General features: G+C 37.2%; 1 protein-coding gene across 1 annotated transcript in view; it reads right to left on the bottom strand.

Annotated features, from left to right (window-relative positions):
- Positions 1-4,983, bottom strand: part of LOC133633795 (translocon-associated protein subunit alpha-like) — a 19,558-nt gene extending 14,575 nt beyond the window's left edge. The window contains exon 1 of the mRNA XM_062026537.1: positions 4,827-4,983. Coding sequence (XP_061882521.1) covers positions 4,827-4,896 — 70 coding nt within the window. The 5' untranslated portion in view covers positions 4,897-4,983. The remainder of the gene's footprint in view (positions 1-4,826) is intronic.
- Positions 4,984-27,073: the final 22,090 nt, after the last annotated feature.

Below are 27,073 nucleotides of genomic sequence, written 5' to 3'. Positions count from 1 at the left end.
CTTTGCAGTCTATTCAATTGAATATAGGTTAAAAAGGATTAGCAAATCATTGGATTTAGTTTTTATTTATGATATACACAAGGTTTTTGGTTTTGGGGTTTGTACTTAACCATGAGTGAGATCGGACGATACTAATACCGATCACATGTATTAAGTGGCCTTGTGGTTAGAGCAGGGGTGGGCAATTAATTTTTACCGGGGGCCACATGAGCTACCCGAGCACTGCTGGAGGGCCACATCGACAATATTTCAATTAAATTTTGCTCAATATTATTTTTGATGTATACCGTAAGATAAATAATAATAATAATAATAATAATAGTAATACTTCAACATAGTGTGTGTAACAGCATTCCATGACTAATATATATAAATTAACATTAATAATAAATGACAGTAAAATAAGCACACGTATGACTGAGGAGTCATAGTGTAACTTTGTGTGGTGTTTGAGTTGTTCGACTTTTTGTGTGGCCTTAAACGCACCAGTGGTTTAGTGCTATGCGTGTTGGTGACAGATGACAAGTTGGTTTTGGCCTGGTTTGTACGGCAGAAAATGACTAGTTTTTCCAGATAGAATTGTTTTACTCATGTTTTTGGTGTGGTTATGTCCGAATATAAACAGTTTTGTTCAATAAAGTGATCGATATAATTCCTGTCCTCGAAGCATCTCGATAGACGTTATAATAATTGAACGGTGTTCAATTGAACGGTGTTGACGAACACCATTAGGGCCGCTTGTTGTCACTGTCACTCAAAGTTGCATTGCAAAATTCCATAGAATAAATATGTTTATTTTGTTTATAATTCAGATGGGATTTGATTTGGTGCGCGGCATATACTTGCTGCGCGCAGCGGACGCTTGAGCAGTGCGCAATTGCGCAGGCACGCACCTTAGGTGAGGGGACGTTGCTTTGCAGTTCATGTGTTGTTGGAAACACGCCATTCCTCATCAACTTTTCTCTTTTTGGCGTCTCGGGTGTAAACCGTGCATCACTTGTCGCTGCATGTGCACCTTCACTCGCAGGTTACACACGGACACACGCCCATAAATAATACTTTTCAAAATAAAAGCAGCACAGTTGTATTGCGCGCAGGACATAGATGTTTTTTCAACTTTATTTTGTAATTGCAGTTGTTCACATTCACTCACAATCACGCATACGTCCACACGGAAGTAATACAAATAACGATTTTCAAAACAAAAGCAGCACCGTTGTATTGCACACTCGACATAGATACTTTTTAAAATTTATTTTGTAATTTATAATTGGCCTCACGCGGGCCGGACAGGGACGCACAAAGGGCCGGATGCGGCCCGCGGGCCGCAGAATGCCCAGGTCTGGGTTAGAGTGTCTGCCCTGAGATCGGTAGGTTGTGAGTTCAAACCCCGGCTGAGTCATACCAAAGACTACAAAAAATGGGACCCGTTACCTCCCTGCTTGGCACTCAGCATCAAGGGTTGGAATTGGGGGGTTAAATCACCAAATGATTCCCGAGCATGGCGCACGCTGCTGCTCACTACTCCCCTCACCTCCCAGGGGGTGAACAAGGGGATGGGTCAAATGCAGAGGATACATTTCACCACACCTCGTGTGTGTGTGACAATCATTGGAAATTTAATTTAACTTAATAAGATTTTTTATTTTTATTTATGTTGAGTGCTATTGACAGTTAACAACATCAATATAGTATTTAAACTAGTTACGGATACTCTTTTATGACATACAATTGTTTGGGCGAAACAAAGTCAAAAAGTACACAATAACACACGATGGTAAGATCACGGCATGAAAGCTTAAAAATAAAGACACACATTGTGAAAATGTGCAAATCATATTTTTTTTTACATGTTGCAGTTGATAGGATTCTATCTTCATTTGTGGTTATTCATACTTTCTGAATAAATTATGTGATAATGTTCATCAGTCAAATAGGTGGAGTTGAGTCTGGCAGAGTTTTAAAATGCTCCCACTGGTGTTATTTTTTAATCTATCAGAAGATTAAATGAATAATAATATCAAAATTAAATGACAGGATGTTATAAAGGTAATTTACTTTTTTTCCTCAACTGATGTACTAACATCACTTGGTTTATTCTGTACATATGTAACATCATCTACAACAAAACGTGTCAATTTGGACTTATTTCATGAATCTCACATGAAGTTAAAAGCGGATACATATTATTTCGGCATATTTATGTGCGCCCAGAAAATGTGTCCCCACTCATAAGTACAACAGGAAATGTACAGATTATCAAAAGCATTTTTTGGGGGGGTTAAGGGGAATGTCACAGGTTACATTAGACAATCAAGGCATGAAAGTAACGATCCACATGTTGTATACTAGCACTAATAAGCAGCTAAGTACGTAGTGTCCAAACACGCAAGTGTTGTCTCTATCTTAACACGGCACGTAGCTCCGCCCCCTCTGAAAGAATTGCTATTGCAACATCCAGTGGACACATTTAGAACAGCAGTTTCGTCCATTCAAAAATTTCGAGCTCATTTTTATACTTAGCAAACTCATCCCGCGGGCCCAATAAAACCTGTTGGTCCGTACGTTTAGGACCCCCGGTCTAGACTCTTATTAATCTTCTTAAAGTTAAAGTACCCATGATTGTCACACACACACTAGGTGTGGCAAAATTATTCTCTGCATATGACCCATCACCCTTGATCACCCCCTGGGAGGTGAGGGGAGCAGTGGGCAGCAGCGGTGGCCGCGCCCGGGAATCATTTTTGGTGATTTAACCCCCAATTCCAACCCGTGATGCCGAGTGCCAAGCAGGGAGGTAATGGCTCCCATTTTTATAGTCTTTGTTATGCTTGTTCATTTCCTGTTAATAACTGCTTACTTTCTGCTGTTACGCTACTTAAACTTCACTAAGCTCTTACTTCTTGGTGTTCTTTCAAGCTAGACTAGCGGTTATCTTAGCTAATAGCATGCCTGCTCCTGGAATGCTCTTTGTGTTTTGCCTAGTCCTCCAGTGATAACTCTACTTAAGATACTGAAAAATGCAGTTTACTTGACGTAAAGCAGGCGATTATCATTAACTTGGGGAAGCGGCTCCACACTGTGTATGGAGACACATGATTAGCTGCTATCAGGTCGAAGGACTAAAACAGTATCAATGGCAGTCACAAACTTTTCACGAAAACCGGCCAGTACTAATCGGTGGCCAATTAATAGTCACACTCCTATTTCAATTTGGTATGCAGATGGCCTGCCTCACGTTGAGTTCATTCTTATTCTTTTCGAGACAGTGATTCCCAAACTGTGGTACAGGCACCATCTAGTGGTACACCAAAGAATCACTTAAATATACCAAACATAGTGTTACCGGGCCCTGCGATGATGTGGCGACTTGTCCAGGGTGTACCCCGCCTTCCGCCCGAATGCAGCTGAGATAGGCTCCAGCACCCCCCACGACCCCAAAAGGGACAAGCGGTAGAAAATGGATGGATGGATGGATAGTGTTACCGTTCAAACTGTGTCGTGGCCAAAAATATTTAATATACAGTACAGGCCAAACGTTTGGACGCACCTTCTCCTCATTCAATGTGTTTCTCTTTATTTTCATGACTATTTACATTGTAGATTGTCACTGAAGGCATCAAAACTATGAAGGAACACATGTGGAGTTATGTACTTAACCAAAAAAAAAGGTGAAATAACTGGAAACATGTTTTATATTCTAGTTTCTTCAAAATAGCCACCCTTTTGCTCTGATTACTGCTTTGCACACTCTTGGCATTCTCTCCATGAGCTTCAAGCACACCTGTGGAGTGAAAAACATTTCAGGTGACTACCTCTTGAAGCTCATGGAGAGAATGCCAAGAGTGTGCGAAAAAGTAATCAGAGCAAAGGGTGGCTATTTTGAAGAAACTCGAATAAAAAAAACATGTTTTCAGTTATTTTACCTTTTTTTGTCGAGTACATAACTCCACATTCATAGTTTTGATGCCTTCAGTGACAATCTACAATGTAAAAAGTCATGAAAATAAAGAAAACACGTTGAATGAGGAGAAGGCGTGTCCAAAGTTTTGGCCTGCACTGTACTTGTTAAATAAAAACCTCTGCCTCGTTTTTAATGAATACATGGGCCTACTACGCTACTGTATTTTAATGTTAAAAATTAATATTATTAATGCTTCCCTGGTTGTAATAACAAAGCGTTATTAGCAAAGCGTTAATAACTCTGTAAAGGTTGATTTTTTTCTTTCCCTGAGCATAATTTATTTTTGTGTTAATAAACATGGATATGTCATGAAAATGTTATTTGACTTTTCCATAACTTCTGGTGATCTGCATTACAATTTAAACATAGAAAATAATGCAATGCAGTGCATAAATATGTTTTTATGTTACTGTGTATAGCTGAAAAGCATCAGTGTGTGTGTGTGCGCTGGAGTATGACGTCATAACACAAGTTGTAGCAGATACCTATGGTGACGTGTCCCTGCAGGCACGAGCAGAATATCAATATAACCACACTTCAAGTCCAAACAGAACATTATAAAACATCTGCAAGTTTTTTCTTAAATAACTTTTGTCTTTGCACGGCAAGTCTGAGCACAAGTCGTCACGTTTAACGCTCGCAGATGGCAAACGTTACTTTCATTCATTTCGGCGTGATAAAATCTACACGAGCCGCGCAAGATTAAAAAAAAAGTTTGTGGAGTTTCCAGCTTCGAGCGAAAAAACGTCAGAAGATTGGAAAAGTCCGATTGAGTCTATGTAGTAAAAATATGCCACGTCGATATGTTTGGCTGTCTTATTAGCTTTTTGAACCACACCACAAGATAAAAGACACAACTTACTGATGGATAGCAGCCCGCATGGGAAAGCCAAGAGGAGAAGCAGCGCCACTTTGGAACCGAAATGCCACATTTTAGCCGCGTTGGAGAGTGAAGTTAGTGACAAAGTTAGTAACACATCAGCGTTCTGGCGGAAAGAGGAAGCAATCCGCGAGGGGGCGGGGTTACCCCATCTTAGTCCCGCCTCCTTTGGGGACACAACCAATGAGGGAGGGGCCAGAGAATATTCTCATCTGCACAAGTATTGGGACAGTTTTATTTTTATTTTTATTTTTATTTTTTTAACATTTTGAAATGAAACTATCAGTTTCTTAGCTTTGCTTTAACTATTCAAAATTATACAACATATATAAAATAATATAGCATTTTTATTTTAAGGGCTTAAAAGTATTTGGACATCATTAGTCATGGTTTTTAAAACTTGATGATAAATCACTTTGTCCACATCTTTTGTGCTGCAAACTATTTATGGTGTAATTTTTAAGTTATTAACGTTTTATGTTATTAACGTGTAATTAACATGTTATTAATCATTACTTGACCCCCCCCCCCGCCCCCCCAACTATGTCTACACCACCGCAAACTAGTCCCAATCGTTTGTGCTGCAAACTATTTTTTGTGTAATTGATTTGAAGTTATTAACGTTTTATGGTGTTGTGTTATTAATGTGTAAATAACATGTTATTAATCTTAACTAGACCCCCTCCCGCCCTCCCCCCCGGCCCCCAACTATGTCCAAATTACCCCACACTAGTCCCACTCGTTTATGCTGCAAACAATTTGTGGTCTAATTGCTTTAACGTTATTAACGTTTTACGTTATTAACCCTATTATTAATCATTACTCGACCCCCCCCCCCCAACTGTGTCCACATCACCGCAAACTAGTCCCAATTGTTTGTACTGCAAACTATTTTTGGTGTAATTGATTTTTTTTAAGTTATTACCGTTTTATGGTGTTATGTTATTAATGTGTAATTAACATGTTATTAATGTTATTAATCATAACCAGACCCCCCCCAACTATGTCCAAATTACCCCACACTAGTCCCAATCGTTTGTACTGCAAACTATTTTGGTCCAACTGATTACGTTATTAACGTTTTATGGTGTTATGTTATTAATATGTTATTAACATGTTATTATTCATAACTATTTCCAAATCACCCCGAGCTAGTCCCTCGTTTGTGCTACAAAAAAATTCATTTGGATGCAACGTTTTTTGTTTTTTATTTAACGTTAACATGTAGTAGAATTTCTGACCTTTGACCTATATTTCATGTCTGTCAAGAATGTATGCTCATTTGATTTCTCTTCTATTCTGTGTCCCCGGGTGTGGGACAAAAGTGAATGTTAAGTCGTGCCAACCTGTCTACAGAATGTTTTGGTTGTTTGGGTATGATTGGAGAGTCCAAGGATGTTGCAAAAACAATCATGACGCACGAGATAAAAACAGTGACGCACAAGAGACATATAAAAAATGGCAGAAGACCGGGACTCGAGAGTGATTTTGGCTTGTGTGTGTCTTGTGTGCTCCGTAGTACATTGTGTCTGCTTGCACGGACAACTCAATTCAACCTGCACTTCTGATAATGGGTAAATAAATTTGTTGTACTAAACTACTTTTGTTGCCTGCTTAAGCTTCGGACAATCCACTACACAAATTGGCGTCACGAACAGGATGGCCCAGAAGCTACAGGTCGACAGCCGCTCCCGCTCTCTCTGTCATGCAGACAATGTGTTGCACGCGTGCATCACAAGGTAAGCAGTTTGCTTTAAAGTGTAAACATTTTCTGCCTGGAGAGAGCCGGATCGATAAGACTAAAGCTGAACCTGTTTTTGATCAAAGATAGGTTTAGTCAGGTTCTCCAAAAACAACCTGGAATGGGGTAAATTATGGTTGGATTGAGTTGTTTTATATGTGATCATTTGTCTGTGTGTTTGTTGAAAACTTGTGATTTCTTGTTTTTAGCTATAAGGGGATTGTTAATAGAATTTTGGTGGTTTGGAGTGTTTGAGCATAGACGATGTGAGACGAATACATTTTTAACCTCTTCCTCCTTTTTCGTTGTCGGAAAAGGAGGCTTCTTTCTGCAAGTGCATCAGATTAGTCAGAGTTGGATACAGCTAAATTATAGGCAAGATTTGCTAACTGGTGTGACATTTGGCCCATATAAATTGATGACGTCTATGAAGGTGCAACATATTAGGCTAGTGACTAACTGTCAAAAAGGGCTTTAGTTTTTGAGATACCCCTACCGGAGGTAGAACAAGATCTAACAATGTTTTTCCTCATCTCTAAGGTCTCCCATATATGAAATGGGTTCTTAGGTTAAAATATTTTACTGCAAACATTGTTAAATTGATACATATTGTCATACACCCCAAACTTAAAAAAGAACAAAAATACAGCCTGTGTGGGGGGGTTTGGTGGTAGCGGGGGTGTATAATCTAGACCGGAAGACTTACGGCTGCATGGGATTCTGGGTATTGGTTGTGTTGTGTTTATGTTGTGTTACGGTGGGATGTTCTCCAGAAATGTGTTTTTCATTCTTTTTTGATGTGGGTTCACAGTGTGGCACATATTTGTAACGTAACAGTGTTAAAGTTGTTTTATACGGCTACCGTCAGTGTAAGCTGTGTGGCTGATGACTAAGTATGCTTTGCTGTCTCCTACGTGTGCAAGTAAAAGCTACACACAACATGTGGCTGGGCTGGCATGCTGATTGTAAATGCTATAGAGAACAATTACTGCAGTGCAATTAGGGCACGCCCTTAATTTAGTAATTAGAGTGAAAATAGGATTATATTTGCTCTGGGAGTTATCTAGGAGAGGCACTGAGATCCATAAGTCTCCTGGGAAAATCGGGGGGGTCGGCAAGTATGCAGCTGAGCCGCATCAGAGTGGTCAAGGAGCCGCATGCGGCTCCGGAGCCGCGGGTTGCCGACCCCTGTCCTAGGTCAAGCTAGGGTGGAAACTGTTATGCAGCCGGGGGACTGCCAACTTCTCTGAACAAGACAAGCTCCAAAGTTGTAGCCAGAACATGCTCACAAAAAATACAGGTGTGACAGAGGACGCCCACAGCAGGACGAACAGCAGGATACAAACAGACCCCTGCTGGACATAAGTGTCAACGGACAATGTTCAACACAATCTTTGAAGCATTCCTTTGTGGTCAACCTGCACACACCTTGTAATGACCTGCTTACGAACTGTGCCCTGACAATTCAATACCGCACAGAAGGAACTTCCTGATGTTGCCTGACAGCACGACATCAGCTGACAACTACTGGGGACGCCTCCCAGGAACGAATGGAGGACGGGGACTGCTCCAACTGTCCTAGCACTGGCTGACTGAGGTGTGTGTCCCCACAAAGAAGGATAAAAACAACTGAAATATTCTTGATTGCTAAAACAAAGTAGATGCGGGAAATATCGCTTAAAGGAAGACATGAAACTGCTACATGAAAATACCAAAAGAAAAGAGAAAAAGCCACCAAAATAGGAGTGCAAGACAAGAAGTAAAACACTACACACAGGAAAACAGCAATAAACTCAAAATAAGTCAGGGTGCGATGTGACAGGTGGTGACAGTACACCTACTTTGAGACAAGAGCTATAGTGATGCATGCTTGGTTATGCTTTAAAGTCATATCCAATAATTGCGACAACGATTTTTTACTGTCAACTGAGTTTCGGTTTTAAATAATTTCAACGGAGAAAATGTGCCTTGGCTCAAAAAAAGGTTGAAAAACACTGTTCTACATGACACAAATGTTAAGCAGCCCTACTAGAATTACAATTGGATGACAAAAATCAAAGAGAACATCTGTAAATACACTAATACAAAACCAGAAAGAAGAGTGCTAAAATAAAAGTACCTTGGATTAATAAAACAATTTGGATTCTAATAAAGACATCGGGACTCAGCTCTCATAAGAGCAATTATAACAGGTCTAAATACAGATCGTATAATTTTAAAAAGTTTTGAGGAACAAAGTTACAATGTTTATGCGGAAGTCTAAGGCTGACTTTCACTTAGAATTAATCAAAGCTGCAAAAGGGAACATTAGACAGTTATGGAAAACCATGTACAAACTTACGGGGAGAGAGCAAACAAGAAACAATACTATAACATAAAATATCAATGGTGCTACTATCGCAGACAGTCTGGACATAAGTAATAATTTTAATGAACATTTCATCCAGTCTGTACAAACCCTGAATAAAAAGTCCCTCAAAATCAGTGCAAATAATTGTCATTTATTCAGGATGGACTAATTTTAGAATTAACAAATGAAACAAAGTTAAACAAAATCTTCGCTGCATTATCAGACTCACGATCTAGAGATATATATACGGGTTGGACACTATCTTCCTAAAAACGTATAAGGATTGTATTATTGCTCGTATAACAACAATTGATAAATAAATCAATAACGGAAAACACTTTCCCTACCACGTCGAGAAACTGCTACTATAATTAAATCCATAAAGCAGGAAATAAAGAAGACCAGAACAAGTACAGACCAATTAGCCTTCTCCCCGTTATAACAAAAGGAATAGAAAATTTGAAGTTAAAAAGTGGCTTTGGAGCAATCAAAACTGCTCACACGGTCACTAAAAGGGGCATTATGTTGACACCTCAACTTAATGTGTAGTATATTTATCCATGAGAGCATTTTTGTTGTAAATTGTGAGGTATGGCTGTTAAAATCTTAGTTGTTTTTACGAGTGATGACAGATGTGAACAAGAGCATGTATGGTCTTTGTGTGATGATGTAAATAAGGTGTGGTTGTATTGTATGGTAAGTATGTGTCGATGAAGGGGCATTTGGTGACTTGTCTTAAAATTGATTACATGCTATAGTATGATTAATTATTGATTATTATGAATGTATATATTTATTATGATTAATTAGTATCATAATTTTATTGCTTGATTTTTGGATCCCTTTAATTTAGGTAGCCAGGGACTGCAGATGGAAAGTAGCTATTTAGATATAATCTGGTACAGAACATATCTGTTTCTGAACTTAATGTTTCTGTGCATTGTCCCATCATAGACAGACTAAATTAAATACAACTATTTAGTGAATTATTGAGGCTACAATAATTCACTAGGTGTTGTAAAATATCAAAGTACTATTGCAAAAGCGAACAGTGACCTCAAACATGACTTGTCCTCCGCTTCTGTTCTTGCTGCACTTGACTATCAGCTGCCTTTTCTTTTTTTTGGATGTTTCTGAAACTACTACCACTACTACTACTACTATTACTATTACTACGACTAACACTGTCCCTGTTTCAGGGACAGAGGGGGGAGGTGAGTTTGGATAGGGTCAAGTTTGAGCGTGTTGAGGTTTTATTTAATCGATATGATCAATCTAATAAAGGTTTTCCCCAAAAAGATTAGGTCAAACAACGGCACCCATTTTAAGAAAACAGGTTATCATCTTCAGTCACAAGGTAAGGTTGAAAGGAGGAACCAGAAAATCAAAACAAATTGGCTAAAATCTGTGCACAGACCAAAATGAATTTGATTGACATGATTGCCATTAGCGTTAATGATCATTCGAATGTCCCTGAATAAAACTGTTTTTACGGCCTTTGAATTTTTCACCCAATGAACTGCATACAGATCAGCACTTCTCAGGACCAGCAGCTTCCTAGGAAGGCGGAAAGACCATGAGACCAAAATGGTATGTTTGCAAAATGTAGAATTTGTGTGCCAGTTCCTCTGTGCAGATGCGAGGATGAAAGCAGCCACTCCAGATTCCCTTGCACTCGCTGAGAGGGGCACGGTCAAAGCCAATCCAGGACCAACACCCGATACCTGACTGGAAGGAACCGAGAGGAGAGACAACACCTTGCCAGCGATGACGAGAACGACTAAGGTTGCCAGCCAATGTGTCCGTCGGGACTCCAGCAGCTGTGGAAGGAGGTGTCGGGAGTGCCGAAACAGCGAGGAGGCCTGGAAGCAAGCCGAGGGCCTGGACCAAAGCCCCACGCCCCATACTCTGCCCAAGCCTTCACCAAAGCCCCCACAGCCCCAACTCGACCTCAATTTTCCCCAAAGCGGCCAGCGCGCACATGCCATTAAACAGTCAGCCCAATGGACTGAACCACACCCCAAGAAGAGACAGAGACAGACTGTTTGAGTGGATCTCTTTCTTCACCAAGGCAGCCTAAAGCCCAACGAGGTGTCGGCAGGCCACCAGCCTGAGGCACCACCGAGCCATCTATACGAGCTCTAATCAAACATGGACTCATACGAAATTCAGTTGTGTGTTCAAAATCAATTGGTAATTAACAATATTGGTAACTACATTCATTGCAAATGCCGGGAAAAATATTTTTGCAAATGTCTTACAGTCATAAGTCTATATACATTCATCTAATTATGTTCATGATCAAAGTATTTGTTATTCCTTTACTAAATCAAAGGGTAGGCCACTAATTGTATTCTGTGAGATGGTTTTACTGCAGGCTGGTAACAGCGATCGCTCTGTAGGAGGGTCATAGACGGAATTTTTGCCTCGTATAAAAACATTGAGGTTTTTGCCTCTATCTGTGGAAGAGATTTAAGTTAGTGGTCTACGTCAGAAATTGGTATGGTCCAGGGTTTTAGAACCCTGGAAGGAGGGTATGTAGTAGAATTTCTGACCTTTGACCTATATTTCATGTCTGTCAAGAATGTATGCTCATTTGATTTCTCTTCTATTCTGTGTCCCCGGGTGTGGGACAAAAGTGAATATTAAGTCGTGCCAACCTGTCTAAAGAATGTTTTGGTTGTTTGGGTATGATTGGAGAGTCCAAGGACGTTGCAAAAACAATCATGACGCACGAGATAAAAACAGTGACGCACAAGAGACATATAAAAAATGGCAGAAGACCGGGACTCGAGAGTGATTTTGGCTTGTGTCTGCTTGCACGGACAACTCAATTCAACCTGCACTTCTGATAATGGGTAAATAAATTTGTTGTACTAAACTACTTTTGTTGCCTGCTTAAGCTTCGGACAATCCACTACAAACATTTTAAGGTTTCTGTGTTATTAAAGGGTAATTAACGTGTTATTATTCATCACCATGTCAAAATCTCCCCAAATTTGTCCCAATCGTTTGTGCTGCAATCTTTTCATATTTTAAATATAAAAGTTTTTAACTTATTAACGTCTTATGGTGTTATGTTATTAATGTGTAATTAACATGTTATTAATCATAACTATACCCCCCGCCCCCAACTATGTCCAAATCACCCCCTAGTAGTCCTAATCGTTTGTACTGCAAAAACTTTAGTTTGTAATGCAACCATTTTTTTTTTTTACGTTAATATTTTAAGGTTTGTATGTTATTAAAGGGTAATTAACGTGTTATTATTCATAACCAGCCCTCCAACCATGTCAAAATCTCCCCAAACTTGTCTCAATCGTTTGTGCTGCAAACTTTTCATATTCTAAATGTAACAGTTTTTAAGTTATTACGTTTTATGATTCACAACCAGTTCCAAAAAATAGCAATGACTTAAAAACTAAAATATTTAGACCTAACAAGTATTGGGACACGTTTTAGGGACCAACGTCACACAGGTTTGAAAATCCCTTGCTTTTAAAGCCTGAAAGGAAATCCCCAAATTCTAATTAGTAATTGGTGCGGTGTGGTACCAATCCCAATACCTGACAATCAATTGTTGGTATGTTCAAAAATAATGTTAACTGTTTAAAAAACAAAAAAAACAAAAAATATTCAACATTTAACACTAAGCTGTGATGTCGAGTTGTTATATTGTGTGTCTCATTTGCAAGCACAGTACTGTATAGTAGACATCTGCGGTCCACTCCAAGGTTTCTCATTGTCATCCCATTGGGTTGAGTTTTTTCTTGCCCTGATGTGGGATCTGAGCTGAGGATGTCGTTGTGGCTTGTGCAGCCCTTTGAGACACTCGTGATGTAGGGCTATATAAGTAAACATTGATTGATTGATTGATTTAGAAAGGCTATAATGTTGCAAAAGTCATCATCACATGTCTGCCACAATCATGTGTGTTCTTAAATGTGTATTCCACCTCTTCCATGTGGAGAGCAGTTTGGATTTGGGCTTACATGGTAAACAACTCAAATGAATGTGTTGTTTTATCCAGACGCATACATTTGTCCAAATTGTGATTTCCCTTCCTGGTTCCATGACCCGCTCTATCTTGCCTCTGATTGGCCTGTCCCTAACGTTTTGCCCTAACCTTAACCAATCATGACTCATCATAGTAAACCAACCAACCAATCATGGATGTTCTTATACGTAAACCAACCAATCATCATTGATGTTTCCCGTGTATTTTGTCCTGCCCGTGGAGTTGCACTAGTCCATTTCTCTTTCTCTTGTTTTGTAGCATGTAGCTCAGCTAGATAGATAGTACTTTATTGATTCCTTCAAGAGAGTTCCCTCAGGAAAATTAAAAAAGCTAGCCGCTTCATGGGACTAAAAATAGCTACGCTATGGAAATCTCTACTTGTTTAAAACGTAGCGAAGCTACTGCCAAGCTACTGAGAAATGTAGCCAAGTTACATAGATTCGATTTTTAAGTTGATAATTCTTAATGGAAAACCTTCGTTTTTACCACTGCAGCCGTAAACCGGAATGGATGATCAAAAACCGTACTCATTACGGGAAAACCGTAGTCGTTGGCAGGTATGGCAAAGAGACGGATCAAGATTTTAACACACATTGTAGGTCGGAAAAAAACGAAGAAAAACTGAAATTATTTTTTTATATTTTTACAGAGATAATAAAAGACGGATTTTTGACTGTGGACGGAAAAACCCAATGCTGCACAGTGTCACGGGGACTCAAATGTATTTGGACAAAGTGGCATATTTGTAAACGTTACAATTTGTATTATTACATAATCTTAGCCAATTATGAATAAGATCCGCCTACTGACATGATGGCAAAGTTTGACAGATCATGAAGTGCAGACACACAGGTTCATGAAATAATAGAATAGAATAGAAAGTACTTTATTGATCCCTGGGGGAAATTCAGCACCACAGTTCGCTCACAATAAACAATAAACACTTGGGTATTTTTAACATGTGAATAATATAAATAGTCTATTGTACAGCATTATTCACATGTGAATAATATAACTACAGTCTATTATACAGCATTATTCACATGTGAATAATATAATAAATACAGTCTATTATACAGCAATATTCACATGTGAATAATATAAATAGAGTCTATTATACATTTAAGTAAAGTCAAAAAGGAACATATGAGAGAATTAAGTCTCTGGCTTGTGTTAAAATTAATTGATGTATGACCCGGTGACGTTTTTGAGTGATTTATGACCCTTGACTAATTGATTTATGACCCGTGACTAATTGATTTATGACCCGTGACTAATTGATTTATGACCTGTGAAGGTCAAAGGTCAAGGTCAAGGTCAAGGCCAAATTTCACGGTGTTAAATGATTTATGACCCTAGGGGTCAAGTTCAAGGTCAAATTTCACCTGGAAGCGGTTAAGACCGGAACCGGAAGCTAAAACCGGAACCGGAAGCGGCTAAGACCGGAACCGGAACCGGAAGTAGATAAAACAGGAAGTAGCTAAAACCTGAAGTGGCTAAAACCGGAAGTAGCTAAAACAGGAAGTAGCTAATACAGGAAGTAGCTAAAACAGGAAGTAGCTAAAACCGGAAGTGGCTAAAACCGGATGTTGTTAAGACAGGAATTTTGAACATGAATGGGTGTATTGTTGACATGTGAGAAGCATGTGGTTGGGGGTAACAAAGGAGGAGGGGTGCACGCGGATGCAATTGACGAGTAAAGACTTTGTGAGTACGCTACGGAAACTCGATTTAGCCATGATTAACGAAACTCCGGTGACCATCTATAAAAATAGCGAGTCGAAAACTTACCTTGACGCCCCGCAGAAAAGCAGGATTTTTTTGAATCGTACGTCTTTTCCCTGGAGACTTTCAACTCTGAATGCGGGGTGTTTACACCGGTTGTGGTCGTCCCCATCGTGGCATGGCGCGAGCGTATGGGGGAAATGAAGGACGAGATAGACAACTTGTTTCGAAGCGGCCGGAATTGGAAAAGCATGCTGACGTTGAAAAGAAAATTGTCCTTTGAGGACACACCCCCGGAGGAGGACGAAAGGACCACCCCATGCTTCAGTTTCGAACAATCCCCTTTGATTTTAACACAGAGACCAATCCATAACAGATCTCCCGCTTTTTTGGATCGGTAAAGAAAATGCCAAACAATTAGACGCGTAAAGACCTGCCTTATAGCACAGACGGACAAACTCGAACCATCCATGAACATGACTAATGAACCATCCACTTCCATCACGAACCAATAAATTTAGATTGGGGTATGTTGTTTCTTTATGGGCAAAAATGTTAATGTCTCTTGTTTTTACGTTAGCATTTCAGCTTGCATGCTGGAACCAGTCATTCCGGGCAGTTATCAATAATTTTCATTTAAAATGGTAATACTAACCGTTTTAATATGGTTATCAATTATACCCTTTATTGTTACATCCCTAGCGCCAACTAACAATAAAGATGGCAACTTTGTTTAGAAATATTTATTTATACCGTAAATGTGCTGTTCGTTACGTTGTTACATGAATACTAATTACTCTCAAAGTTTTGTCCATTTTATAGCAATGAAAAGTGCTGATAAAAAAAACTAGTAATCAATGTTTTGAGGACGGTCAAAATAGCGGCAATAAATACAAACAACACCAAAGCTTTCTTGATGTGTTAAGAAATGTAGACAAAATTAGCCGGCAGACTTTGACTAAAAGTTTTTTTTTTTTTTTTTTTTTGACTCAACAGTACATGTACATAGCTTCAGGAATCCATCAGTAATACAAAACACATTAACGTCTTACAAACAACACGCATTTTGCCTCTAACAATAAACGCTCTAAAACATTTACAAATTAAAACATATAAAGAAAAACATATTTTAAAACTCATATAATAGTAGAAAAATATTTATAATGTTTGTTCTGCTAAAGAAAGTATATTATATAGGCGTGTTGCTAATGTTTTATACATGTGTTTATTTATTTTAAATAACACTTTGTTAAAATATTTTAAGGTATTAGTTATTTTCGAGCACATTTGACAATTGATGATAACCGTGATATTTTGGTCACAATAACTGTGATGTCATTTTATTTTTTAACATTTCTAATTCACATAAATTTGTTGCAATGCCTCCATATTTGTTTTGTGTTTTAACATTAGGGAAAGTCTGTATTGTTTATTATTGTTGTTTGGCACAGTTTATTCCCAACACGCTAAGCGTTATATTGAAGTACATCACAGATTAACACTCGGACACGTCCGAGAAGGAGTATGAAGAAGCGGAGCTAATTTACTGTTTTTGACCAAATTGCAAGATTTTGTGCCATTCCTTCCAGACAGACCCGTGATGAGCTGACATGGGCTACATTCCATATGTTAATGTGCATGGTGTGGTCCATCATCCTGTGTAGTAATCTGGTCCATAATATTTCGGGGTAGATGTAAAAATGACGGAAAATAACACCGCACTACAATAGGAAAATTCAATAAGACATAAAGGAATGCTGAATAAATTTAGAATTTATTTTAATTCTTTTATCGAGAGAGTAAATGGAGTACGGGGGTTGGGGGAATCCAACAGTTATGTTTATTGTGCAGAATTTTTTTTTTTTTTTAAGGAGTAGCTGATGCCCCATCTGTATTATGTTCTCTGAAGAGGCTTACTGCGACAACCCTTGATCTATACTCTTTTGAACTCCCCTGGAAGTTGAGACATTTTAGTCCTCGACTTCTTCTAAATTCTTAACTCTGAAGGCCCTGATTCAATGAGTTTAAATACACTAACACCTTGCTCTCCATCGCTAACACTTAACAATGGCATATTTTTCTCATGTTTAATTTCTCATTTAAAACCGCTAAATATGTTTGGACCGTGGACCAACCTAAATCAGGACGACTAATGGGCTAATGTGCTCCCCCATAGCTGCTCCACAGACAACAGAGGTGCCCCTCCCCAGAAGCACACCGCTATCATGGGACGGACAATGAAGTTTCTGTTTAAGTTTTTTGGACTTCTGTGACCCATGATGTCTTTAACAGAATCTGTGAACAAATGTAACCCCTTTTTTTCCCCCGGTAACACATTAATGACATCCTACGGTATTTACACATTAAAACTAGATTTTTAGATAGCAGGTCGGGAGGGGAGTTTTTTTTATTGATCTGTCTATTAATTAATAGAAAAAACACACCGTCTAGCCTCAATGTAACTTTTAGGGAAAATTGTTGACGTAAACAAAGATTTTTTTTATTTTTTAATTTTTTTAATGACCGTCATTATGGTCATTCTCCCCGGGGATACTTTCCACAGGGGAGCTTCACTATATATTACTTACATTAAAAAGAAAAAAGTTTAAAAAAAAACAAAAAACCGGTGGAACCAGATGCACATGAATCAGGTAATAGATACGTTGAAGAAAGAACCAAACCAAACAAAAAGACAAAGTATGATGAATTGAGTTACATGTACACACATTTTAAAAATGTATTAATTGGAGGAATGGTGTTGGATTTTATTTTATTTTTAAATCGAATGAATCAATTTAATCGACGAATCGTTGCAGCCCTTGAGTTTTTAATTATTTTTGTGTACACTCTAGTAATCGTGTTAGAACAATACACAAGACTGCGGCTATGTGGTAACAACGGTCAATATAATCAACAGTCTGCCTGTTCTACCCGGTAGAAGTAGTAAGTACACAGGAGCTAACATAGGCAAAAAGATGAAAAAGCAAAAGAAAAAAGGAGTTGTCGTCAGCAGAAAACAAAACAATTGACGATAACCAGAATGAAAAGACCCGGAAGTACGACAAAGCATACATAGCCTTTTGGATTGACCATAAATACGGTAGGAAATGAGGAAAGGCGGGTGTGTGTTTTATACCATCTGCTACACTTTGTATCATCCTATCTCTTTGAGATGCCTTTTTCTTCCGTTGCTGCAATAAAAACAGTACAGATCTAATCTTAATACAGCGTTTGGTTCAGGAGAGAACACACAGAAGCTAATGCAAAAATTAAGAGAAGAAATACCGCTAGTTTGACAAAAAACAGACTATCCTTAATCCTCGGTAAAACTAAAATAATGTTATTTGGTAACAGTATAAGGAAAGTAAAACACAAATACAAATAGACGGAATAGACGTTGAAAGAGGAAATTAAATAAAATTGTAGGCGTAATGATTGATAATAAAATGAACCGGAAATCTCATATACAAATATACAACATAAGGTGGCGAGACATACATCCGTAATGAATAAAGCAAAATATGTATTGGACCAGAAATTACTTTATATTCTTTACTGCTCCCTAGTCTTACCATATCTGAGTTGTTGGGCAGAAATATGGGGAAATAACTATAAAAGTATGCTTTAGTTATTAACCGTGTTACAAAAAAGATTAATTACAATAACACATAATGTTGGATTTAGAGAAAACTCAAACCCATTATTTACTGAATCAAAAATATTGATATTTTTTGACATATTAAATTTGTAAACAGCTAAAAGTATGCACAAAGCAAACTATAATTTGTTACCCAAGATTGTACAACAATTATTCTCAACAAAAAAGGAGAAATAAAACTTCTAAGAAAAATGTAACTTTAAACCTTTGTATGCACATACAACACTTAAAACTTTTAGCATATCGGTATGTGAAATTTAATTATGGAATGGATTAAGCAAATAATTTAAACAATGTACTAATATGATCCAATTTTTTTTAATAAATTAAAAAAATACAAATAAAGATTTAAAACTTTTTAAACTCTGTTTTTACAAAGTACATAGAAGAATAACCATGATAAACATTCTGAATTTATTGATAATCTTATTTATCTCACCATATGAAATGTAACTTATAGAGTATATTGTGAATACATTGAGAACAGGAAGTGAACAAAAATGTTAGCAATTGCTATGTAATGGAAAAGGGGTAGGGTTATATAAGCTCTGCTTCTTTCTACTCCTTTTGGAGCATGGTGTAAAGGGAAACTAAAAATTGTGAAGTGTCATGTTGTAATTGTATGCATGTTCAAAATAAACTCTAACCATAAACATAGCAAGAGTTAGGAGTTTCAATATCAAGTTTGAAGCCCAGATTTAAAAGCATGTGCAGTGCAAAAAAAAAGGTTTACTGCAGACTGAACTAAATACAAGCAAAATCATTATTTTGATGGCAAATTGCATTCATAATGAATGTGTTTATACAAATAAATATGTTCCTATAAATTAAACACTGTTAAAAAAGTTTGAAATAATTAAATTTTAATTTGGGTTTTATTAAAAAATGCTCAAACTAATGCAGTGTCTGATTGAAATGTTCATGGGTCAAGCTTTTTAAAATTGTATTTTGGAAAAATTAAATGTTCAGGGAAAGTAAATGCAAAGATGCACATTTATTATGCAGGCTAAGCTACGATATAGGCTATATTAGTGCAAATTTTGCAGTAAACAAAATAAAAAATAAAAACATAGCTCTTTTTAAAAAAAACAACAATTTTAATGCTACTGTGTTATGTTTAAAGAAGTGCACAACTTACTAAATCATTTACACTTTTTTTTTGTGTATTGAAAATCACAGACACGGGGTCTGGTTTAAATATAGAGATGAGGGTCTTTAATTTAACCTGGTGTTGTACTCTGTCTCAAAGTGTTAACATGTGCTCCATGTTTCCTTACCATTATTGCTATGTTGTCTATTACCATTATTGCTATGTTGTCTATTACCATTATTGCTATGTTGTCTATTACCATTTTTGCTATGTTTTCTATTACCATTATTGCTATGTTGTCTATTACCATTGTTGCTATGTTGTCTATTACTATTATTGCTATGTTGTCTATTACCATTGTTGCTATGCTGTCTATTATCATTGTTAAAATATTTATTATTCCTACATTGTTGATATAAATTATTGTTAGAGTGTAATAATTATTGTCACCTGTAGTAATGCCACTATGATACAACATTTGTATTATAATCCTTAAACAAAGTAAGTGCAAAACTCATATAAATAATCACTAAATGGAGAACTGGGGGTGGGTTTAAATAAATTACCTTTTTTTTTTTTTTTTTGCTCTCTTTTAGGTAAAACTAAACAATCATGCATTACATACTATACATTACCTTTTGTTTTTATTTATGAAAAACAACACAGTACATATAAAACATTTTGTTTTTATTTATGAAAAACAACACAGTATATCTAAAACAATTTGTTTTTATTTATGAAAAACAACACAGTATATCTAAAACAATTTGTTTTTATTTATAAAAAAAACCCACCGTATATCTAAAACATTTTGTTTTTATTTATGAAAAACAACACGGTGTATCTGAAACATTTTGTTTTTATTTATGAAAAACAACACGGTGTATTTAAAACATTTTGTTTTTATTTATAAAAAAAACAACACATGTATCTAAAACAATGTTTTCTATAAACTATAAACTATAATCAAGGTTTAATGTAAAACAGGTATACCGTAGGTAAATCTAATCGCATCGTGTAGTTTTTGTAGTTCAAACAAAACGTTTACGGGTATGTCGCATCGTAAGCGATACATCGTCATATCAAAAAACAGAGCATATAAAATAAACACGTGATAAGGTGAAGGTTGAAAATACTTTTTTTTAGACCATTCCGACAATATGTTTTAAAAAATGTCAAAATCAAAAGCATGAGAGACAATGGTTTCCCAGGTAGGCTTAGAGCGGGCATAATCAAGAATGATTTGTAGTTTTTGAGGTTTGTCTCGTTTTAAAATGAACGCTTCTAACGCGTCAATCAACGGGTAAATAACAGCGTGGTTCTCGACAAAGTTTACAAGTTTTCTCCAATAATTACCCATCTTTTTTTTATTTCTTCCAACACTCTGTCACCATATCAAGATGTCTCAAAATCGTTTTATCATTTCCTACCATCTCGTTGTACACGTCGTCTATGGCCCCCCAGATATCGTTTTCAGATTCCAGTTGAGACAACAAAGAGTCTGCATAGGTTTCGACCTTTGAATTTTCAGCCTTGATGCAACGAAGCATCAGCAAGCGTTGAATGGCCTGAATGAATTTAGGCGTGCGCAGACTCTTGATGATTTCGGCTTAGTTGTACAGCAGAAAGTCCTGTTCATAGGGTTCCAGACATGGGTGTTGTCTCTGGCTCGGATTGTCTACCCGACAACCGTAGCATTCGCTCTGCATGAACTTGTAGATGGCCTGGCTGAGGAGATGAAACACGGCCGTTTTCACCGTGCTGGCAAAAAACAACCACAGACCCCCATCGGTTTCATCGTTAATGTACAATGTGGGGTCCAAGAGTAACGGGGATGGTGGCTGGGATGATGGGGTAGTTATGTTTACGAGACAATTCTCCTTTTCCTCCACCGTATCGTTGTCTGGCAGAGACTGTGTAACGTCGTTGGTTTTCATCCCTCGTCTGCCGAAGCATCTGCTGAAGCGACACGGCGGGATTGAAGGCGTTTTTTCGTCGTTCACATCCTCCGTCATCTCAGGAGGGTTAAAAATCTCTCTTAAGATTGCTTCATCAGTCATGTTCACGGATAGTTCATCAGCCGTGTTTACGGATGGTTTAAATTTGTCCTGCGGTATAAAAGAGGTCTTTACGCGTCTAATGGTCTTGTTTGGCATTTTTTTGTTTGAGAGATCCGTGCGTTCAAAAAGGGAAACGATGTGGCTTAGTCAAAAATTGCAGGGTCGGTTTGTTTTTAAAGGCCTACTGAAACCCACTACTACCGACCACGCAGTCTGATAGTTTATATATCAATGATGAAATCTTAACATTATAACACATGCCAATACGGCCGGGTTAACTTATAAAGTGACATTTTAAATTTGCCGCTAAACTTCCGGTTCGAAACGCCTCTGAGGATGACGTATGCGTGTGACGTAGCCCGGCGAACACGGGTATGCCTTCCACATTGAAGCCGATACGAAAAAGCTCTGTTTTCATTTCATAATTCCACAGTATTCTGGACATCTGTGTTCGTGAATCTGTTTCAATCATGTTCATTGCATTATGGAGAAGGAAGCCGAGCAAGCAAAGAAGAAAGTTGTCGGCGCGAAATGGACGTATTTTTCGAACGTAGTCAGCCACAACAGTACACAGCCGGCGCTTCTTTGTTTACATTCCCGAAAGATGCAGTCAAAATGGAAGAACTCGGATAACAGAGACTCTAACCAGGAGGACTTTTGATTTGGATACACAGACGCCTGTAGAGAACTGGGACAACACAGACTCTTACCAGGATTACTTTGATTTGGATGACAAAGACGCAGACGTGCTACTGTGAGTATGCAGCTTTGGCTTTTTTTTGCGTATGTACGTAACTTTTTTAAAATATATAAGCTTTATGAACCTTGGGTTAGGTGAACGGTCTTTTGGGCTGAGTGATTGTGTGTGTTGATCAGGTGTTTGAATTGTATTGGCGTGTTCTATGGAGCTAGGAGCTAGCAGAGGAGCTAGGAGCTAGCATAACACGTACCGTACCGTACGTGCGCGTCACGTACGTAACTTTTTAAAAATATATAAGCTTTATGAACCTTGGGTTAGGTGAACTGTCTTTTGGGCTGAGTGATTGTGTGTGTTGATTAGGTGTTTGAATTGTATTGGCGTGTTCTATGGAGCTAGGAGCTAGCAGAGGAGCTAGGAGCTAGCATAACAAACACGCAGGTGTTATTATGCAGGATTAATTTGTGGCATATTAAATATAAGCCTGGTTGTGTTGTGGCTAATAGAGTATATATATGTCTTGTGTTTATTTACTGTTGTAGTCATTCCCAGCTGAATATCAGGTACCGTGAGTATGCAGCCTTGGCTGCTAAACATTCGATAACTTGACCGTATGTGCGCGTCACGTACGTAACTTTTTAAAAATATATAAGCTTTATGAACCTTGGGTTAGGTAAACGGTCTTTTGGGCTGAGTGATTGTGTGTGTTGATCAGGTGTTTGAATTGTATTGGCGTGTTCTATGGAGCTAGGAGCTAGCAGAGGAGCTAGGAGCTAGCATAACAAACACGCAGGTGTTTTTATGCAGGATTAATTTGTGGCATATTAAATATAAGCCTGGTTGTGTTGTGGCTAATAGAGTATATATATGTCTTGTGTTTATTTACTGTTGTAGTCATTCCCAGCTGAATATCAGGTCACCCCCGGCTCTCACAGCATCTTCCCTATCTGAATAGCTTCAACTCCCCACTAGTCCTTCACTTGCACTTTACTCATCCACAAATCTTTCATCCTCGCTCAAATTAATGGGGAAATTGTCGCTTTCTCGGTCCGAATCTCTCTCACTTCATGCGGCCATCATTGTAAACAATAGGGAACTTTGCGTATATGTTCAACTGACTACGTCACGCTACTTCCGGTAGGTGCAAGCCTTTTTTTTATCAGATACCAAAAGTTGCAATCTTTATCGTCGTTGTTCTATACTAAATCCTTTCAGCAAAAATATGGCAATATCGCGAAATGATCAAGTATGACACATAGAATAGATCTGCTATCCCCGTTTAAATAAAAAAAATTCATTTCAGTAGGCCTTTAAAGAAAACAAAAAAAAAGGAAAACCGATGTGGATTGGTCAAAAAATTGCGGGTTGTTTTCAAAGGGGGAGGAGTCCTATAAAAAGTCTCGACCAATCAGACTATCAGAAGAGTTGTAATTTTTATTTTTTATTTTGTTTAATGCAAAATTTGCACTAATATAGCCTATATCGTAGCTTAGCCTGCATAATAAATGTGCATCTTTGCATTTACTTTCCCTGAACATTTAATTTTTCCAAAATACAATTTTAAAAAGCTTGACCCATGAACATTTCAATCAGACACTGCATTAGTTTGAGCATTTTTTAATAAAACCCAAATTACAATTTAATTATTTCAAACTTTTTTAACAGTGTTTAATTTATAGGAACATATTTATTTGTATAAACACATTCATTATGAATGCAATTTGCCATCAAAATAATGATTTTGCTTGTATTTAGTTCAGTCTGCAGTAAACCTTTTTTTTGCACTGCACATGCTTTTGAATCTGGGCTTCAAACGTGATATTGAAACTCCTAACTCTTGCTATGTTTATGGTTAGAGTTTATTTTGAACATGCATACAATTACAACATGATACTTCACAATTTTTAGTTTCCCTTTACACCATGCTCCAAAAGGAGTAGAAAGAAGCAAAGCTTATATAACCCTACCCCTTTTCCATTACATAGCAATTGCTAACATTTTTGTTCACTTCCTGTTCTCAATGTATTCACAATATACTCTATAAGTTACATTTCATATGGTGAGATAAATAAGATTATCAATAAATTCAGAATGTTTATCATGGTTATTCTTCTATGTACTTTGTAAACACAGAGTTTAAAAAGTTTTAAATTTTTATTTGTATTTTTTTAATTTATTAAAAAAAATTGGATCATATTAGTACATTGTTTAAATTATTTGCTTAATCCATTCCATAATTAAATTTCACATACCGATATGCTAAAAGTTTTAAGTGTTGTATGTGCATACAAAGGTTTAAAGTTACATTTTTCTTAGAAGTTTTATTTCTCCTTTTTTGTTGAGAATAATTGTTGTACGATCTTGGGTAGCAAATTATAGTTTGCTTTGTGCATACTTTTAGCTGTTTACAAATTTAATATGTCAAAAAATATCAATATTTTTGATTCAGTAAATAATGGGTTTGAGTTTTCTCTAAATCCAACATTATGTGTTATTGTAATTAATCTTTTTTGTAACACGGTTAATAACTAAAGCATACTTTTATAGTTATTTCCCCATATTTCTGCCCAACAACTCAGATATGGTAAGACTAGGGAGCAGTAAAGAATATAAAGTAATTTCTGGTCAAATACATATTTTGCTTTATTCATTACGGATGTATGTCTCGCCACCTTATGTTGTATATTTGTATATGAGATTTCCGGTTCATTTTATCATCAATCATTACGCCTACAATGTTATTTAATTTCCTCTTTCAACGTCTATTCCGTCTATTTGTATTTGTGTTTTACTTTCCTTATACTGTTACCAAATAAGATTATTTTAGTTTTACCGAGGATTAAGGATAGTCTGTTTTTTGTCAAACTAGCGGTATTTCTTCTCTTAATTTTTGTATTAGCTTCTGTGTGTTCTCTCCTGAACCAAACGCTGTATTAAGATTAGATCTGTACTGTTTTTATTGCAGCAACGGAAGAAAAAGGCATCTCAAAGAGATAGGATGATACAAAGTGTAGTAGATGGTATAAAACACACACCCGCCTTTCCTCATTTCCTACCGTATTTATGGTCAATCCAAAAGGCTATGTATGCTTTGTCGTACTTCCGGGTCTTTTCATTCTGGTTATCGTCAATTGTTTTGTTTTCTGCTGACGACAACTCCTTTTTTCTTTTGCTTTTTCATCTTTTTGCCTATGTTAGCTCCTGTGTACTTACTACTTCTACCGGGTAGAACAGGCAGACTGTTGATTATATTGACCGTTGTTACCACATAGCCGCAGTCTTGTGTATTGTTCTAACACGATTACTAGAGTGTACACAAAAATAATTAAAAACTCAAGGGCTGCAACGATTCGTCGATTAAATTGATTCATTCGATTTAAAAATAAAATAAAATCCAACAACATTCCTCCAATTAATACATTTTTAAAATGTGTGTACATGTAACTCAATTCATCATACTTTGTCTTTTTGTTTGGTTTGGTTCTTTCTTCAACGTATCTATTACCTGATTCATGTGCATCTGGTTCCACCGGGTTTTTTTTTTTTTTAAACTTTTTTCTTTTTAATGTAAGTAATATATAGTGAAGCTCCCCTGTGGAAAGTATCCCCGGGGAGAATGACCATAATGACGGTCATTAAAAAAATAATAATAATAAAAATATCTTTGTTTACGTCAACAATTTTCCCTAAAAGTTACATTGAGGCTAGACGGTGTGTTTTTTCTATTAATTAATAGACAGATCAATAAAAAAAACTCCCCTCCCGACCTGCTATCTAAAAATCCGGTTTTAATGTGTAAATACCGTAGGATGTCATTAATGTGTTACCGGGGGGGAAAAAAGGGGTTACATTTGTTCACAGATTCTGTTAAAGACATCATGGGTCACAGAAGTCCAAAAAACTTAAACAGAAACTTCATTGTCCGTCCCATGATAGCGGTGTGCTTCTGGGGAGGGGCACCTCTGTTGTCTGTGGAGCAGCTATGGGGGAGCACATTAGCCCATTAGTCGTCCTGATTTAGGTTGGTCCACGGTCCAAACATATTTAGCGGTTTTAAATGAGAAATTAAACATGAGAAAAATATGCCATCGTTATGTGTTAGCGACGGAGAGCAAGGTGTTAGTGTATTTAAACTCATTGAATCAGGGCCTTCAGAGTTAAGAATTTAGAAGAAGTCGAGGACTAAAATGTCTCAACTTCCAGGGGAGTTCAAAAGAGTATAGATCAAGGGTTGTCGCAGTAAGCCTCTTCAGAGAACATAATACAGATGGGGCATCAGCTACTCCTTAAAAAAAAAAAAAAATTCTGCACAATAATCATAACTGTTGGATTCCCCCAACCCCCGTACTCCATTTACTCTCTCGATATATGAATTAAAATAAATTCTAAATTTATTCAGCATTCCTTTATGTCTTATTGAATTTTCCTATTGTAGTGCGGTGTTATTTTCTGTCATTTTTACATCTACCCCGAAATATTATGGACCAGATTACTACACAGGATGATGGACCACACCATGCACATTAACATATGGAATGTAGCCCATGTCAGCTCATCACGGGTCTGTCTGGAAGGAATGGCACAAAATCTTGCAATTTGGTCAAAAACAGTAAATTAGCTCCGCTTCTTCATACTCCTTCTCGGACGTGTCCGAGTGTTAATCTGTGATGTACTTCAATATAACGCTTAGCGTGTTGGGAATAAACTGTGCCAAACAACAATAATAAACAATACAGACTTTCCCTAATGTTAAAACACAAAACAAATATGGAGGCATTGCAACAAATTTATGTGAATTAGAAATGTTAAAAAATAAAATGACATCACAGTTATTGTGACCAAAATATCACGGTTATCATCAATTGTCAAATGTGCTCGAAAATAACTAAT

The sequence above is a fragment of the Entelurus aequoreus genome, linkage group LG01, assembly GCF_033978785.1.
Source record: "Entelurus aequoreus isolate RoL-2023_Sb linkage group LG01, RoL_Eaeq_v1.1, whole genome shotgun sequence".
Classification (NCBI taxonomy): domain Eukaryota; kingdom Metazoa; phylum Chordata; class Actinopteri; order Syngnathiformes; family Syngnathidae; genus Entelurus; species Entelurus aequoreus.
This window is presented reverse-complemented; position numbering and strand designations above follow the sequence as displayed.